At 31.5% G+C, this 18,550-nt stretch overlaps 1 protein-coding gene across 1 annotated transcript in view; it reads right to left on the bottom strand.

Moving 5' to 3' along the window:
- Positions 1 to 1,158: 1,158 nt before the first annotated feature.
- C13H1orf185 (chromosome 13 C1orf185 homolog) overlaps positions 1,159 to 18,550 on the bottom strand; it is a 38,701-nt gene continuing 21,309 nt past the window's right edge. Inside the window, exons 3-6 of the mRNA XM_032494248.1 lie at positions 18,268 to 18,373; positions 13,443 to 13,578; positions 2,830 to 2,866; positions 1,159 to 1,634 (exon numbers count right to left, since the gene is read on the bottom strand). Of these exons, the coding sequence (XP_032350139.1) occupies positions 1,240 to 1,634; positions 2,830 to 2,866; positions 13,443 to 13,578; positions 18,268 to 18,373 (674 nt within the window). The 3' untranslated portion in view covers positions 1,159 to 1,239. The remainder of the gene's footprint in view (positions 1,635 to 2,829; positions 2,867 to 13,442; positions 13,579 to 18,267; positions 18,374 to 18,550) is intronic.

Genomic DNA, 18,550 nt, shown 5'->3' with positions numbered 1-18,550 from the left:
TCTTATCTGCAACCTCAAATTCCTAGGGAGGTTTTAGGATCTTACAAAATTAGAGGGGACTTTCTTCTCTGGGATAAGCAGTAAGATCAAAGTTGGTAGAACACCAAGAGACAGAAACCAATTCAAAACACTTTTTTATAGCTCCTTAACAGATCTTGAGCTGAAACAACTTATTTAGATTTAGGAGTGGATATAAAGAGGTATTCTCACAATCCATGAGATGTTCTCACAGCGTATAATAGGTAGAAATGACCAGGCTTCAAAAGCAAGCTGTTCTAATCTTTTTTAATAGTCCCCCAGGACAGAAATGTTAGGCCTGAATAATGTTACTACCTTACCTGAGACAAGTCACATTTCATGTATTGTAATAGGTATGATTTTTCTCTTGGGAAGATACGCACAGGTCTTGGTATGAGTAATTTAACCACAAACAGTAATATTATACTTAGTTAATTGTTTTTCTCAAAAGAAAGAAAGAAAAAGAGACTAATTACATAGAGAGTATTTATGAGAAATAAAAAAAAAGATAAATTACAGAGTGGGTGTCAGAAATCCCTCAGTCATAAATAGAAATCTGACTAAGGGTCTCTCAGATTACGGAGGAATTCTGATTCATCTAGCTTGAGTCAGGGGCCTATAAACATAACTGCTCACATTTTCATCATAGTGGGGTAAGGGCTGGGGAGCCATTCTTAGAAACAGACATAAGAGGACAAAGAAAACCATTTTCTATTTTCTGGATTCTTCACAGTGTTCCAGGTTCCCTGCTAGAGCAGTAAAATATTGCTTACAAAAATCATGACAGAAAAATACTTGAATGGTAGATGATTTACGTATTGAAAATTCAGAAAATGTGATGGAAGTATTCTGCCCAACCCTACCCACATTGAAATAAAATCGAAAATGTCAAAAGTATAAAGAAATGCTGTGAGTACTTTATTAAAAGTATATTTGTGCTGAATATTTCTTAAAAGTATTTCTCTTGTGTGTTGAAATACATTTGTATTGTTTATTATGTCCTTTGAGAGATACAAGGAGTTAAACTTAATGCTTATGATATTGCTTTAGTTCTTCCTGTGATTTTGTTTCTATAAATAATTGGCAAGGGAAGTAGGACCACTCTATCATAAAGAACAAGGAAAGCAATATTGGCATGGACATGTTAAGAGACTCAGAAGCTGGTATTTCAGTTTTAACTGTACATGATTTCAGTGTATACAAAGTTTCAAAAGAAAAAAGTCATTCAATATTATGTTGAAGGTTTTGTATTTCAACCTCTGTATTTCTTCGTGTAAATATCTCCTTAATGTTGTCATCTTTCTGATCATCATACAGGGTCATATTTAGTACATTTTCAGTACATTCTTCTAATGGAATGGTTGACAGGTACGAAAATATTTTTTCCATTAGAGGCTCCCCGAGAAAAGGCATTGGAGAGTTCTTTTTCGCTAGAGAATCATCAGAAAACCAGTCATCAGCTACTTCTACACTTTGGCTGTAATAAGAATCAGATGGTAACGTTGATAAGCTTAAGGTAACACTGCTGGGATTTGTTGCCAAGCTAGTCTCTGAGGGGTCACAAATGACCTTTTTTGTTGCAAGGCAGAATTCATCTTTAGAGTGATCTTTAATTGCTGTAAAAAAAAAATTCAATTTACTATGAGTATTATATATTCATGAGCCAAATCTTAATTATAAGGACAGTGTTTCTTTTTAAAATTCAAACTCTTTTTAAGGTTTCAATGAACAGGATGATGCTACAGTGAGAATTCTGAGTTGCTATCATCATCCTTACAATATTAAATATGCAATTGGGAGTCAGCAATATTTTCATGATAATGAAGAGTAGTAAAGTCTATACTAAATAAAAGCAATCTGTTTTAACCGAAGACACTAAACAGGCTAAAAAATCTCAATTCTGGAATATCCCTTAAAATCAGAAATGGCATATAATTTCTTAACTATTTATAGCTAAATATTATCTTATTAAAAGTAAAATTTTAAAAACGCCTCCTTAAGCAGGTAGATTACAAAACGTTTGATCTACAGTGGGCAGGGTCTATGAGTTAGCTTTACAGCAATTAAAGTAACAACTAACATTCTTACAGTGCTCTACAATTTACAAAGCAGTTCATATACTTCCACATTTCTTTTATACTCAGTTATTCTTCAAGGTAGTTATTAGTTCCACTTCACAAAAGACAAGATTGAGATTTAGAGAAATGACTCACCGAAATCAGATACAAGATGGACTTCAATCTAGATTTGTGTTACCCTAAGTCTCATGTTTTTTCCCATTATATTATTTATGCTGCACAGTTGGTAAATTTAAAATGTTGAGTTTTAGAAAATATCACATTTATACAATATACTAAAATATCTTTTATAACATTTTACATATTAATTTTTATATTAACATATAATATTAATTGTAAAAGCTGTTTTAAATATTTCATTACATGTTATATCCAGCATTTCTAAAATTATGTAAGAGGGTCACGTTTTGAGGTACTAAGTCAATATCTAAAGGATAACAAAACACTCATGTCTTTTGACTCTCTGTCATTACTGTGTGATACGATGATAACTTTGGGCATAAATAAGGGACAAAAATTAAAATTTCACGTTTTGATTTAAGATATGACATTGCAAGTTTTGTTTTCTAAAAATATACACCCATTCACATACTAATTAATAAATGTTCCCCTTAAATTTTCATGGTTTTTAAAAATATTTAGGTAATACTTAGGATAACCTTTTGACTCTTTCAGATTTGAATTGCTAGAAGTTGATTACAATTTTCTCTAAAAAACAGTTGAGAAAAAGTACCTTTCATATGTGCTGTTTCCTTTTTTCTTTGCTCCTCCTACATAAAAAATGTAACTTAATTTTAAATGAATATTTTAAAATAATTTCTTTAATATATTTGACATATATTTATATAAGAATAAGACATGTTAACATCATAATCAATTTGTGATAGAATCATGTTCTTTTCCATGATATGAATTTTTTTTACCAGGATATATTGACAGGAAAGCAAAGCATTGAGGTATCATCTGAAAAGAATGTGAATTGGTTCAAGAAGGCAGTCTCCAGGATAGGGAATGAAAAGGTGAAATAGAGTTCAACAGGAGTATTTCTCTCCATCCTCACTTAGTCACTTAGTTATAACTAGAGATGGCTAAAAAAGCAAGTAGAATTCATAGACTTATTCATTCTATTAACTAACAACAACAAAAAAGTGAATTCTAATTAAAGGCTTTAATAAAAATGTGACTATTCTTTTGAAACAAACAAAACATTTGATCAAACAATCAAACATTCCAGATGTGTTCTGGGAAGTGTGGTGGAGTAGGAGTTCTCAAACTTAGGGCAGCAAAATCACCTGTTGTGCTTATTAAAACGCTGATCTCGGACCCTACTAAAATAGATTTTCTGGCAGTGGGGTTTGGGAATATGCATAGTAACACACTCCACAAGTGGTTCTGATTCAGTTTTTCCTTAGACCACTAGGTAAACAATGGGCTAGTGCGTAGGGTATTTGGTATGCAGTGGGTGAAGATGAGGCTGGAGAGATAATAACACTGTCTCCTGTGTTCTGGGGGAATAACCTTAGTACTCTATGTTGATCTGCATTGTCTTGTTCCCCAAAAAAGCTTGCTTGGGATATACGTGTGTGTGTGTGTGTGTGTGTGTGTGTGTGTGAACATAGGATAACACATAAACACTTTTTTCATAACCTACTTTGCTCTTTTTGTTATTTTCACCTTTTATTAATATAAATGCCATTATAGGCTCCTGAATTACCTTGCATGGATTTAGGACCAGTTCAGTCTGTATAAATTATATTAGAACATTGCTTCTCAGACGTTCATGTGCCTATGTACTACCTGGGGGAACTTGTTAAAATGCAGATCCTCACTCAGTAGGTCCAGGGTGACGGTCTGAGACTGCATTTCTAATAGGCTTCCAGGCAATGTTGATATTGTTGGTCTGGGAACCACAGAATAATGCCCTAGACTGATTAAAATTCTACTCAAACAAAGGTGATGACAAAAATGGGCATTCTTATACATTGCTACATATAAACAGGTAGAATTTTTTCTGAAATCTATTATGCCAAATTAAGTAATTTTGGATTTGTGTAAATACTCAGTTACCAGAATGTTCATCACAACATTGTTTGGCATTTTTAAAACCTACAATTTAACATTCTAAGAGAAAGGAAATAGTTAAATATGTTATGATACATAGATATTAATTCAATGAATATTCTTTCAGAAATGTTGCTTTAGTATCAGAAGTAAGTAAGGACTCAAAAAATGATGGAAACATGCTTAAAAAGACAGAGAGACAATCTTGAAGGGGTAGCTTACTGGTTAAATTTAGGAAAATTTGAGCTTCAAAATAATGATAGTAATTGATTATAATCTGCTGAATAAAATAGAAGTCCATGAGTCTATACTGATACTAAATTAATTAAATAAGGAAGAAGGAGAGCTTTCTCACAGTAGAAAGCCAAATGACAAATATGGATGGGAGTGGCAGAACTGGAAAATCATCATATTGTTACAGTTTTGTAAAGATTAGCTAAAGCAATAATAATTTATATAGCTAGGATGTAGAGTTTGATGAAGAGAAGGATATTTACATGTTTTCAAAGTGTCACCACACAGATTGTTGATTAATTGCAAGTGTAAAAACAGGAATGATACGGTGGGTGAAGAACAGACATCATCTTGACTGTGTGATCAAGTAAAACCACTAGTGAAGAGCAGATGTGCCCTGTATGCCTTCAGATGCGATAAACTGAACCTGATCGCAAGGAAAAGTCAAACTGTGGAACAGTCTATGATTTATAAAATAACTTGCTTATATTCTTCAAAAATGTCAGTATCACTGAAAGACAAAGAAAGGAAATATTAAAATTTTTTGAACTAAGTAATTATGAAAACAAACCATATTAAAAATTGTAGGATGCTGCAAAAGAAGTGCTTAGAGGGAAATTTCAATATTAAGCGCTTATATTATAAAAGAATGAACATTTTAGAATAATAAAATGGAAAACTTCAGGTAAGACTGATTCAAGGAAGAGAAATAGATTCAGGAATAAAAAGAATGCCATCACTAAAGATTCTACAGATTTCAGAAGGATAAGAAGAAGAAACCTTTAAAAACCTTATGCTAGTGGGGAGGGTATAATAGCTTCACAGTAAAGTGCATGCCTAGCGTGCATGAGGTCCTAGGTTCAATCCTCAGCACCTTCATCAGAAACCAACCAACTGATCAACCAATTACCTCCCCCTCAAAAAAACTTTATGCCAATAAACTTAACAACTTAGATAAAATGGACAAATACACTGAAAAAATTCTAAAACATACAAAATAGAATATTTAAATAGTCCTGTATCTATTAAAGGGGTTAAATTCATAGTAAAACGTTTTCTCTTGAAGATAACTCCAGATCTAGATGACTTCATTGGTGAATTCTAGAAAAAAAGTTTGAGGGAAGCAATATTGCCAATTCTACATTAAAAACTTTCAGAAAGTAGAGGAGCAGGAAACATTCCCCAATTGCTTTGTGACCAGAATAAATGTGATATTAAAATCTAACAAAATATTACAAGGTAAGAAAATTACAAAATAATACCCCTCATGAACACAGCTGCAATTATTTAAAATGTGTTAGTAAATCAAATCTAGTGAGATTTATTCCAGGAATATAAGATTGGCTTAACAATTAAAATTAAATGAAAATATCAACAAAATAAAACAGAAAATCCATGTGACCAACTTCAAAAGATGCATAAAAAGCCTTTGGCAAAATTCAGCAACCCTTCATGACAAAACAAACTTCTCAGTAAATCAGGAATAGAAGGAAATTTCCTTGACCTGACAATATGTTTCTACAAAACTCTTATCGCTAGTCTACTTGATGGTGAAGAGCTGAATGTATGATCTCTAAGATCAGAATATATAAAAGATATCTGCTCTCAACACTTCTATTCATCATTATAGTGGAGATCCTACCCAATGCAAAAGATGAGAAAATAAAATAAAAGTGTAAAGATTTGGAAAAGAAGTAAAACTGATTTTTTTAAATTTTGTTTTTTATTGAAGTACGGTTGATTTACAATGTTAGTTTCAGGTGTACACCAAAGCAATTCAGTTATACATACACATACATATACATACATACATACTTTTTTTTCAGTTTCTTTCCACTATATATTATTACAAGAAATTGAATGTAGTTCCCTGTGCTACACAGTAGGTCTTTGTTGTTTATCTATTTTATATAAAGTAATGTGTATCTGTTAATTCCAGACTCCTAATTTATTCCTCACTCACCCTTTCCCCTTTGGTAACCATAGTTTGTTCTCTATGTCTGTGAGTCTATTTTTGGTTTATAAATAAAATTTGTATCTTTTTTTAGATTCCACATATAAGTGATATTATATGTTATTTGTTGTTCTCTGTCTGACTTACTTCACTGAATATGATAATCTCTAGGTCCATCTATGTTGCTGCAAATGGCACTATTTCATTTTTTCCCTACAATTGAGTAATATATATATATATATATATATATATATATATATATATATATATATATATATATATATACACCACATCTTCTTTATCCAGTCATCTAAAACTGATGTATGTTTACAGATGGCATGATTGCATATGAAGAAAACCCTTTGGGGTCTCAAAAAAAACCCTACTAGAAGTAATAAACAAATTTATTTATACAGGTCACAGAACACAGGTCAATTGTAGAAAAGATGTTAATTGACTCCAAATTAATCTATAAACTAAGCGTAATTCCCATCATTATCTCAACAAGATTTTCTCTAGTTAGAGATAAGTTTACCTTAAAATTTATATGAACGGGCAAAAAAAAAAAAACAAAAACAAATCAAGAACACCTAAGACAATGTTGACAAGGAAGAATGAAATTAGAGAAATCATACTGCTCAACTTTATAATTTACTATACAGCTAGAGTGTGGTATTGGTAGAGATGGACACATAGGTCAATGATACAGATAGAGAATCCAGAAACAGACTCACACATATACGCCCAACAGATTTTTGACAAAAGTTGCAAAAGTAACTCAATGGAAGAGGATAGTCTTTTCAATAGATAGTGCTAGAACAATTAAATATCAAAAACCTCCCAAAATAAACTTTTATTTAAACCTCACACCTTATATAAAAATTAACTAAAATGGATCAAAGATAGAAATATAAAATTTAAAACTATAATAACCAAAATAATCTTGAAAAAGAAGAACAAATTTGGAGAACTTACTGCTATCAAAACTTACTACAGAGCTACAGTAATTAAGACAGTGTGGTACTGGTATAAGGACAGATACACAGATTATTGGAACAGAACTAAGATTTCAGAAATAAATGCTCATATTTATAGTCAGTCAATTTTTGACAAGACTGCTAAGACAACTTGATGGGAAAAGAATAGTCTTTTCAACAAATGGAACTGGTACAATTAGACATATACATGCAAATAAGTGAGGCTGGACCCATACCTCACACTATATATATAAAAAACTCAAAATGGATCAAACACTTGGATATAAGAGTTAAACTATTAAACTCTTTGAAGAAAACATAGGTATAAATCTTTACGATCTTAGATTAGGGAATGATTTTAGATATGACAACACTGGTACAAGAAACAAAAGAAAAAAATGGATAAACTGGACTTATGAAAATAAAAAATTTTTGTCCTTCAAACAACACCATAAGAAAGTGAAAATACAACCTATATAATGAGAGAAACTTTTTACAGATCATATATCTGATATAGGACTTGTATCTACAATATATGAAGAACACTTACAACTCAACAATTAAAAGACAAATAACCCAAGTAAAAAAAAAAAAGTACAGTCTCTGAATATATATTTCTCTAAAGAAGACAGACATATCCAATAAGCACACAAAATGTTTTTTCTGTAACATTAGCCTTTAAGGAAATACAAATCAAAACCATGATGAGATACCACTTGATGCCCATTAGGATAACCAGAATAAAAAAAGACAGATAGTAACAAGTGTTAACAAGGGTATGACAAATTACAAACTTCATACACTGTCTGTGGGGATATAAAACCATGCAGGCACTTTGGAAAACAGTGTAGCAGTTCTTCAAATAGTAAACATAGAGTTACCATGTGACATAGCATTTCCACTCTTAGGTATATATCCAAGAGAAATGAAAACATACATCTTGACAAAAACTTACGAATGTTCACATCAGCATTATTCATAATAGTCAAGAAGTGGGAACAACTCAAATGTCCTTCAACTGATAAATGGAAAAGCAAAATGTGACATATTCATACAATGGAATATTCTTCAGCCGTGAAAAAGAATAAAATATTGATATATGTAATAACACGTATGGGGCTTGAAAACACTATGCTAAATGAAAGAAGGCAGATACAAGAGATGATATATTGTATACTTCTTTTTATAAGAAATGTCTAGAAGAGGCAAATCTATAGATATAGAAGGTAGATTGGTAGTTGTCTAGGCCTAGGAGGGTTGGGACAAAATGGAGGGGCAGTGATTGCTAAGGATGTGGGATTTCTTTTTGAGGTGATAAAAGTATTCTAAATTGATTGCAAAGATGCTTCTACAACTCTGTGAATATCTAAAAACCACTGAACTACAGACTTTAAAAGGGCAAATTGTATGAGGTGTGAATTGTATCTCAATAAAGCTGTTATATATAAAACAAAGCAACCTAAAACTATGAAACTTTTAGAAGAGAACATAGAAGCAAATCCTTGTGACCTAGGGTTAGACTAAGAGTTCTTGAACATGACACTAAAAGCATGATCCAAAAAGGAAAAATGGATAAATTGGACTTAACTGAAATTAAAACCTTATGCTTTGCAAAATTCCCTATTAAGAGGATGAAAATACAAGTCACAAATGGGAGAAAATATTCGTAAATTACATATCTGACAAAAAACTTGTATCCAGAATATACAAAGAAATCTCTAAATTCAACAGAAAGATAATCCGATTAGAATATGTACAAAAGGCTGGAACAGACACTTCACCAGAGAAGATATAAGGATGACAAATGAAAATATGAAAAGCTGTTCAACATCTGTTGGACTGTTGAGCTGTTGCATTAAAGAAATGCAAATTAAAATCACTGCACATGTTTTAAACGGCTAAAATTTAAAATACTGGTAAGTACCAATCAGATTCTCTTATACATTACTGGTGGGTACAGTCTGGAAATATGGCATAATCTGGAAATCAACTTGGTAGTTTCTTTGAATATTAAACATACTTACCACATGATCCAGCAACTGCATTCTTGGGCAAGTATTCTAGAGAAATTAAAACTAATGTTTATAGGAAAGTTGTACACAAATGTTCATAGCATCCTTATTTTGTATTAGCTCCTAACTGGAAACAACCTAAATATTCCTCAATGGGTAAATGGTTAAAGAAACTATGGTACAATGTTATAGTGTTCAGCAATAAAAAAGGAAAAATAATTATTGATACATGCAATGATTTAGAGGGATCTTAAGGGTATTATTTTAAGTGAAGAAAAGCCAATCTCAAAGGGCTACATACTATATGATTCCATTTATATAACATTCTGGAAACGATGAAATTATAGAGATGGAGAAGAGATCAGTGGTTGCCAAAGGTTAGGGAAAGGGAGAGTGACTATTAAGGTGGCATGAGGGAGTTCCTTTACAGGGATGGAACAATTCTATATGTTGATTGTGGTGGTGGTTATACAAATCTATACATATGATAAAATGTCACAGAATTATATACAAAGACAACAAAAAGTAAGTACATGCAAAAACTGATAAATTTTGAGTAAGGTCTGTAGTCTAAATTTCCTGGTTTTGATAATGCATACTTAAAATATAAAGCATACTTTTCATAGAGTATACTTATGTAAGATGTCATTACTGGGGGAAGTAGGTGATGGGTATATAGGACATCTTTATGATATTTTGGTAACTTGTTGATCTACAATTCAGAATAAGATAAATCAATTGTATTTGTATTTATTAAGAGCAAACAATTGGGAAATAAAAAATCTTCATTAATACTATTCACCATAGCATAAACTACCTATAAATAAATCTAAAAAAATATGAAGGACTTCTATACTGAAAACCGTGAACTAATGTAAAACAAGACCTGAATAAATAAAATTTATAAATTTAAAGAGACTCAATGAAAGTAGAGTAATATTATTCTCATAGATTGGAAGAATCAATGTTAAGATACCCATTCTCCCTAAATTGTTTTATAGATTCAATGCCAGTACAATAAAAAATTCAAGCAAACCTTTTTGAAGAACTGAACAAGCTGCTTTTTAAATTATATGGAAAAACAAAGCAACTAGAAGCCAAAATATTCTTTAACAAAGAAGAAAAAGTTGGAGAAAAACTTACAAAACTTGATTCCATGACTACTAGAGCTATTGTAACCAAGATAGTATAGTATTATTTAAGGATAAATAGCTCACTAAAAAGAATATAGAGTTCAACAAATAAACCAACACATATACAGTAGATTGATTTTCATTCAAAGCAACTAGTTCAATGGGGAAAGAAAATCTTTTTAACAAAATTGTCTGGAACAACTGGATATCATCATGGAAAAAGATAAACTTGATCTTTTCCTCATAAACCTAAACATAAAACCCAAAACTACAAAGCAAATACAAAAGAAAATATAGAATATCTTTGTAAACTTAGAAAGATAAATATTTGCTAGAATACAAATTTCTCTTAAAAGAAAAAAATCACAGATTGGTCTTTATCAACATTAAAACTTTCTACTATCAACTGATACCATAATAACAATGAACAAACAAGCCAAAATCTGAAAAAGTATTCACAACATATGTATCTTACAATAAACTGGTATCCAAATTGTATTAAGAACTCCTACAAGTCATTAATTTAAAAAACAAACAAAACAAAACCAATAACTCAACTTAAAAAAAGAGCAAAACTTTAACAGGCAGGTCACACAAAAAAATATGCAACTAACCAATGAACATATGAAAAGATGATCAACATCTTTAGTTATCAGAAAAATGTAAATTAAAACATATTGAAATGTAATTTCACACCCATTAAAATGGCTAAAATAAAAAACACTAATCACACCAAATGTGGGCAAGGATGTAGAGAAACTGGAACACTCAACCGCTGATGGGAGTGAAATAAGTTACAACCATTTCAGAAACTTGTTTGGTAGTTTCTTATAAAGATACACATCTGTCTATCCAAGCCCCACCAATTCCATGGTAGGGTATTTTTCCGAGAAAAATGAAAATATACGTTTTCTAAAAGTACATAAATATTTAGAGCAGCCTTCGTCATACTAGTCAAAAACTGAAGAGAATTCAAACGTCCATCAACAAGAGAATACAAAAATATATTATATATTCATACAGTAGAATACTAGTTAGAAAAAACAAAGTTGCAATACATGCAGTGACATGGGTGAACTCCCAAAACTTGTATTAAACGAAAGAAGTCATATATAAAAGATAACGTATTACATGATTCCATTTGTATGAAGTCTGGAACAGATAAAAACTAGCCTTTGTTGACAGAAATCAGAAAGTACTTACCTGGGATGGTGAGAGCAATTGACTGAAAGGGGCCATGAGGGAAGTTTTTCAGGAGATAAAAATATTCTATATCTTGTTTTGGGTGTTGTTTAAATGTATATACAATTGTCAGTATTTATTGAGTGGAACATCTAAGATTCTGTATTCTATTGCAGTTAATTATACATCAATAATATATTTTATGGTAGCACACAGAGAAAAAGATGTGACAATGAATATATATATGTTCATGTATAACTGAAAAATTGTGCTCTACACTGGAATTTGTCACAACATTGTAAAATGATTATAAATCAATAAAAAATGTTATATTGCTGTTCAAAAAAATAATATATTTTAAAAATCATATCAGTTTCACTTCAGTGGTATTCCCCCAAATCCATAACTTCAGTATAATAATGAGAAAAACATCAGATAAATCCAAATTGAGGAATATTTTAACAAAAGTATTCCTCAAAACCGTAAAGCTCAGGTCAAACAAGGAAAGACAGAGATACAGTCACAGAGCAGAAGAAATTAGAGATGAATGCAATGTCGTATCCTGCATTAGGTCTTGAAGGAGCAAAAGTAAATTCATGTAAAAACTGGTGAAACCCAAATAAAGTCTGGAGTTTGGTTAATAGTGATGGACTGATGTTGGTTTCTCAGTTTTGACAGATGTATCATGGTAACAAGATTTTTAATACTGAGGGAAAATGGGTAAAAAGTACAAGAGAACTCTATACTATATCACCTTTGCAACTTTCCTATAAATTGAAAATCATTCCAAAATTATTTACTTAAAAATCATACCATAAAAGCATAAGTATAAAAAATTTCCTATAATAAATGCTAATATAAATGCCTTAAGGAAATGTATATTAATAGAGCAACTTTGGAAAATAATTTGAAATTATCTAATAATATTGAACATTGGTTTTGTGACTCATGCACAAAAGCCATGAGTCAGCGATTCTACTGTCAGGTACATTCCCTATGGAATCTTGTTAAAAAACAACTGAAATCAACCTGTCCATAACATAAAATCTGATATATTCATACAATGGAGTACCATAAAACAATAAAAAATAACGAATGATGGGTATATGCACCAACCAAGATGAATCTCAGAAACATAACAGCACAAAAAGGGCAGAATATAGTATACATGGAGTCCAAACACAAGTAAAATTACTAATACATTGCTTTGCTATATCATAGTTTTAAATTTCTATGGTCTCTCCCTTGTTTTATTTTGTCCATAAAACACCATATAACAGAAAGTTAATTATGTATCTGCCTCTTAACACTTGTACTACACTAGGACTTACCATCCTCAATAGGGAGGGCCCAGAACTTAGAATGTAATGAACTCTTAATTAATCCTTGTAAAATTGTATTTAATTTCAATTAATTGGTTTGGTTAGATTATTTGGTTATCTGAGGATCTTCTTATCTCTAAATCCCTTTCTTCTGATAGACCTAGCAATTTTGCTTTTTTTTTTTTTTGAATGCCATTTATTTTCATCCCTATAACAATTCCAATATGGGGAATATAGATTCTTAAGCTAGAGACAGAATCAACTGTAGAAGGAGATATTTTCATTTAATTTTTCAGTTTCCTACTATAGAAACTCTAACTAGTTTGAGTAATTTAAATTTAGCTCCATGTTGTTATCCCTCAAATTTAAAAATAACAGTGGATACTCTTATCAGTTTAAAGACAACAATGCTAATGACATGATGTCAAAAGAAATTATTTGAAAAGACTACTATAAAATATTATACTCTACCTGTAACTGGAATCTTCCAGTATGAAAATTTCGAGAAATAAAAACACACGGAGAATGAGATTTAATCTTTGCCTTTGATGGTCCTGGCCTGCATCTCCCATTATTTACTTTATAATTGGAATTCTGAAATATTTCTCTGAAAAATATTTCGTAAAGAATAATATTAAACATGAATCACATTATAAAAACAATTATAAAACAATTAAAATTATTTTGTTTCCAATAGTTCTACATAAAAGTTTAAAAATCAGAACAAATATATTACTACACATTTATTTTCAAAAGTGCAAATCAACTTTTCATATGTTACTGATTTCATTATACCTTTTATTCACAGAATGTAAGTTAAGCTACTTCGTGGAGTTAATATTTCCATTTTGAAGATTAATCACGAGTTTTTCATAACCTTCTCTCTGGTTGTGAGATAATCAATCGCCTTTAATGTCAATTAGTCTTTTCATAGATTTGTCTTTAATTAATTAATTAATGTAAAGAAAATTAAATGAAGTGAAACTTATTGGCCAATTTTATATTTAATAATATCTTTGGCAAAAGAAAGTGGGAGGCAACTGAACTGAAATTAATGACTCACAAAGGAAGAGTACCTGTGATCTTTTTGCATGCAACCACAAACAATTTTGAGAGGTTAGAAACAACAAAGCAGCTAGTGAAACCCAGCTGATCAAAGACAGATAGATAGTTAGGTATAAAAGGATGTCGCTTCTAATAATAATTCTAAACTTAGTAATTTAAAAATTAATGCTGAATGACATTTCTTCTTTCAGAGATACTGAAATTTTTCAAATTAATTCAAGAAATCATATTATGTTACTTAATGTGGTATTAACAACTAGAATTCATTCATTTATTGAATTCAATTCACTTAACAAATCCTACGTGCCAGGCATTATGCTAGGTGTTGTATATATAGTGGTTGGCGAAAAAAAGCACAGCCACTACACTCAAGGAACTGTCACTGCTCTCATGGAGCTTAAACACTAGTAAAGAAGACAGACATTAATAAAATAATCACAAGAAAATGAAAAATTACAACTGTGGAAAGTGTTACCAAGGAAAGCTACCTGCTACTGTGTGAGTACATAAGAAAGAGAATTAACCTGGTTAGAGAGGTCAGTGAAGGCTTTTCTGCAGAAGTGATGACTGAACTGGGCATCTGAAGAAATGGGAGCAGCTATTAGATAGAGTGTGGTGGAGGAGGGGAGATGCAGGATGTAGGAGTAAGACTATTCTAATCAGAGGGAACATTAAGTACAAAGACCGAGTGACCAGATTACTATAGCGTAGCAGAAGCACAGAAAGCAAGAGGGAAAGTGGAAGATGAAACTGGGGAGTATGCATGGGCAGACCACACAGGGCCTTAAAAGTCATGTTGGTTTGTCTTTATCCTAAAAGCAATGGGAAGTCCTTTATAATACAGTGGGAACGGGGTGGAAGGGTGGGGTAACTTAATCAGACCTGTATTTGGAAAATATCTGGCTGAAATGTGGAGAAGAGATTAAATGAGGACAATGGTGAAGGCAGAAGGTCACTTATAACTCCTACTGTAGGAGTCTATGTGGGGGATAATGATAAGTTGGATAAGGTGGTGCCAGTGGTAATAGAGAGAAATGGATAGATTCAAGCAATTTATGAGGTAAAATAAATAGAACGTGGTGATGGTTCTGATTTAGTAGAGGTGGGAAAGAAGGGAGATTCCTTCCATCTTTCGAGGAAAACAAAACAAAATAATCCTTCCCTGACCTCTCATTTTCCTCGAGTTTCTGTCTTTTATGAACTCTCATTCACCAAAAATCCACTCATCCAGTTCTATGACTTTAGATGCCTTATGGACATCAATAACCTAATAATAACCTAAATCTTCAGCTCTGAATTCTCCCCTGAAGTTCACACATGTATACCTGACTGTCTATTTGACATTTCTACTTGGATGCCTCATACGCTTTCAAACTTTTATCCAAAATACAACTCCTAGTTTATCATCACTCCCTCAACTTGCTCCCTACTGTTTTTTTTTTCTTTTGGTGGTGTTTTTTTTTTAACATTTTTTATTGATTTATAATCATTTTACAATGTTGTGTCCAATTCCAGTGTTCAGCACAATTTTTCAGTCATACATGGACATATATACACTCATTGTCACATTTTTTTCTCTGTTAGTTACCATAACGTTTTGTGTAAATTTCCCTGTGCTATACAGTATAATCTTGTTTATCTATTCTACAATTTTGAAATCCCAGTCTATCCCTTATCACCTCCTCATCTCGGTAAATAGCATGATCAAGTACTCAGTTGCTCATGGTAAAAATGTAGGTGTTAGCATTAACTCTGCCATTTCAATTATCTTTCCTTACCTCATCCAATCCATCAACAAGAACTGCTAATTCTACCTGCAAAACATACTCTAAATCCAACCCCTTTTTTTTTCATCTCAAATATTCTACTTCTACATTAGTTCAAGACACTATCATCTCTAACTTGGACTGTGCAATAGACTCCTAACTTGTCTCTCTGCTTTCACTCTTGCTCCATTAAAATGCAGAATTCACTGAGAAATAAAAATCTTTGTAAGTTATGGATCAGAACTCTCATACATTGCTGATGGGTATGTATATTCATCTTGGAAAACTGTTTAGCCAGTTCTTATAAAGTTAGTCACATAATCTAGCAATTCTACTCTTAGGTATTTATCTAAGAGAAGTGAAAGCAAATGTACAAAAAGATTTATACAAGAATGTTCATAGCAGCCTTATTCCTAAGGGCTAAAAAAATTGGAAATGAACCAAATGTCCATTAACAGAAGAATGGATAAATAAACTGAGGCATATTCATACAATGGGATACTACTCACTAATAAAAAGTATGAACATGCCACAGCATAAATGAATCTCAAAAATACTACGTTAAGTGAAAAAAGCAGACATAAAAAAGTCCAAATGATTTCACTTATATGAAGTTCAAGAGTAGGCAAAATTAATCTATGGTGATAAAAATCACAATAATGATTGCCTCTAGCTGGGAGGTGGGGAGTGATACCTGAAAAGGAGGATGAGGGAACATCACAGAGTGATGGAAAAGTTCTGTATCTTGAGTGGGGTTGTGGTTAGTTACATGGGAATATATTTGTTGAAATTCATCATCATACATTTAAAATATGTATCTCAAATTTTTAAAAGTGTTATTAAAATGTAAATCATCTATAGTGGCATTGTAGCCTTTAAAATGGGAATACTATTGCTACTTCATGGGGCTGTTATGAAGTCTAACTGAGATAATGACATATATAAAGCACTTAGTGCCTAGTATGTAATAAACACTTGATGTTAGCTGTTACGATGATGTCATTCCCTTGTTTAAAACCAATGGCAGAAATAATAAAATCAAAACTCCATGTTCTAGCCTACAAATTCCTATGTGATCCGACCCCTATCTACCTCTTCAGCCTCATCATTTCCTTCTGTCACTTCAACTTTTTCACACTGGCCTTCCTCTGTTTACTAAACAATACCAAGATCATTCCCACTTGGAGTCTCTGGACTTCCTAAACCCTTCAGCATAGAAAAAATTTCTACAAGGTTGTCACGTGTCTGGCTCTTTTTAACTCCTGTCTCAGATTAAATACTACCCACTTGAAGAGACATTCCCTGACGTTCACTTTGTTTATTATCTGTCTCCTTCCAGTGGCACTGCAAGTCTATGAAACAAGAACCTTGTCTGACTTGTTCACAGTTGTATCTTCTGTACCTAGAACAATGGCAGGTACCCAATAAATATTTGTTGAAAGAATGAATAAGTGAAAAATTTCTATTTTTCTGACTTGTACAAGTGGATAGATAGTATGTACTCTTTTGCTGAAATAGAGACTCCTCAAAGAGTGTATGGGAAGATTATGTTACAGTTCACATTTTTAAATATCAGACAAAGCAAATACTGAACCAATTAAATAATTGAAAACACCACATTTTAGGGCTGAAAGAAACTAAGGTGTCAAGTATCTTTTTTTCCATCTCTGGCAAAAGACTACATTTAGACCATACCAGAGCATTCTGTCAGCTCACTATTTATTTATTTATTTATTTATTTATTTATTTATTTATTTATTTATTTATTTATTTATTTATTTTTATTGAAGTTCACGGTGAAAAAGAATGCAACAACAAATATATGTATGTTAATGTATAACTGAAAAATTGTGCTATACACTGGAAATTGATACAACATTGTAAACCGACTATAACTCAATAAAATAAAATTAAAAAATAAGTATTGTTGATTTACAATATTCTGTTAGTTTCAGGTGTATAGCAAAGTGATTCAGTTATATATATATATACTTTTCAAATTCTTTTCCATTGTAGGTTATTAAAAGATACTGAAAATAGTTCCCTGTACTGTATAGTAGGCGCTTGTTGAGTCAGCTCTTTTCTTAAATATTTCCTAAAGAGTCTTTCTCTCTCAGTAATGTTTTTAATCTCTAAAGTAGTAGTAAAAAACTTAAAAATTTACTAGCTTTTTATTATAATTCAAACTCCTATCTTCTACAGAATAAAAGTGATCTGATTATTCCTTAAAATTTTAATGCATGAGGATTACTATTATACTACTTGGACTATTATACCACAATAACTTCTCTTTTCAGACTATTTTAAACATGTAAAGTTTTGTCTCCTCAATAAAATTACTGTAATTATTTAAGTTTAATATCATTTGAGAAAACCTTACAGTTATTTAAGTTGAATGCCATTTGAGAACATCTTTCACTGAATTTTTTAAAGGAAAAAAAGTTAAATACTCTAATAAATCTTACCTTCGTCTGCAAATCAGGAACCACAAAGCTGATGCCAAAGCAAAGAAACCAATTCCCAAAGTAACAGCACCAGCAGCCAGAAAATAGGTTAAGTGGTTAAAAAAACCTATACAAATAAATTATAAAAGATTATTTCATGCATGTATCTTCATTTTCTATGTAAAATTAAATGACATAATATTATATAGTGTAGTATTAGGACATTAAGTAGGAGGTTGTGAGACCTGAATTCTGGCCTGTGTAATTCTAGTAATTTTCAAGACCATGAGTTTGAGAATTACAC

The sequence above is a fragment of the Camelus ferus genome, chromosome 13 (genome assembly GCF_009834535.1).
Source record: "Camelus ferus isolate YT-003-E chromosome 13, BCGSAC_Cfer_1.0, whole genome shotgun sequence".
In the NCBI taxonomy this organism is placed as follows: domain Eukaryota; kingdom Metazoa; phylum Chordata; class Mammalia; order Artiodactyla; family Camelidae; genus Camelus; species Camelus ferus.
The sequence above is the reverse complement of the archived record's forward strand: the minus strand, read 5'-3'. Positions and strand labels throughout refer to the sequence as shown.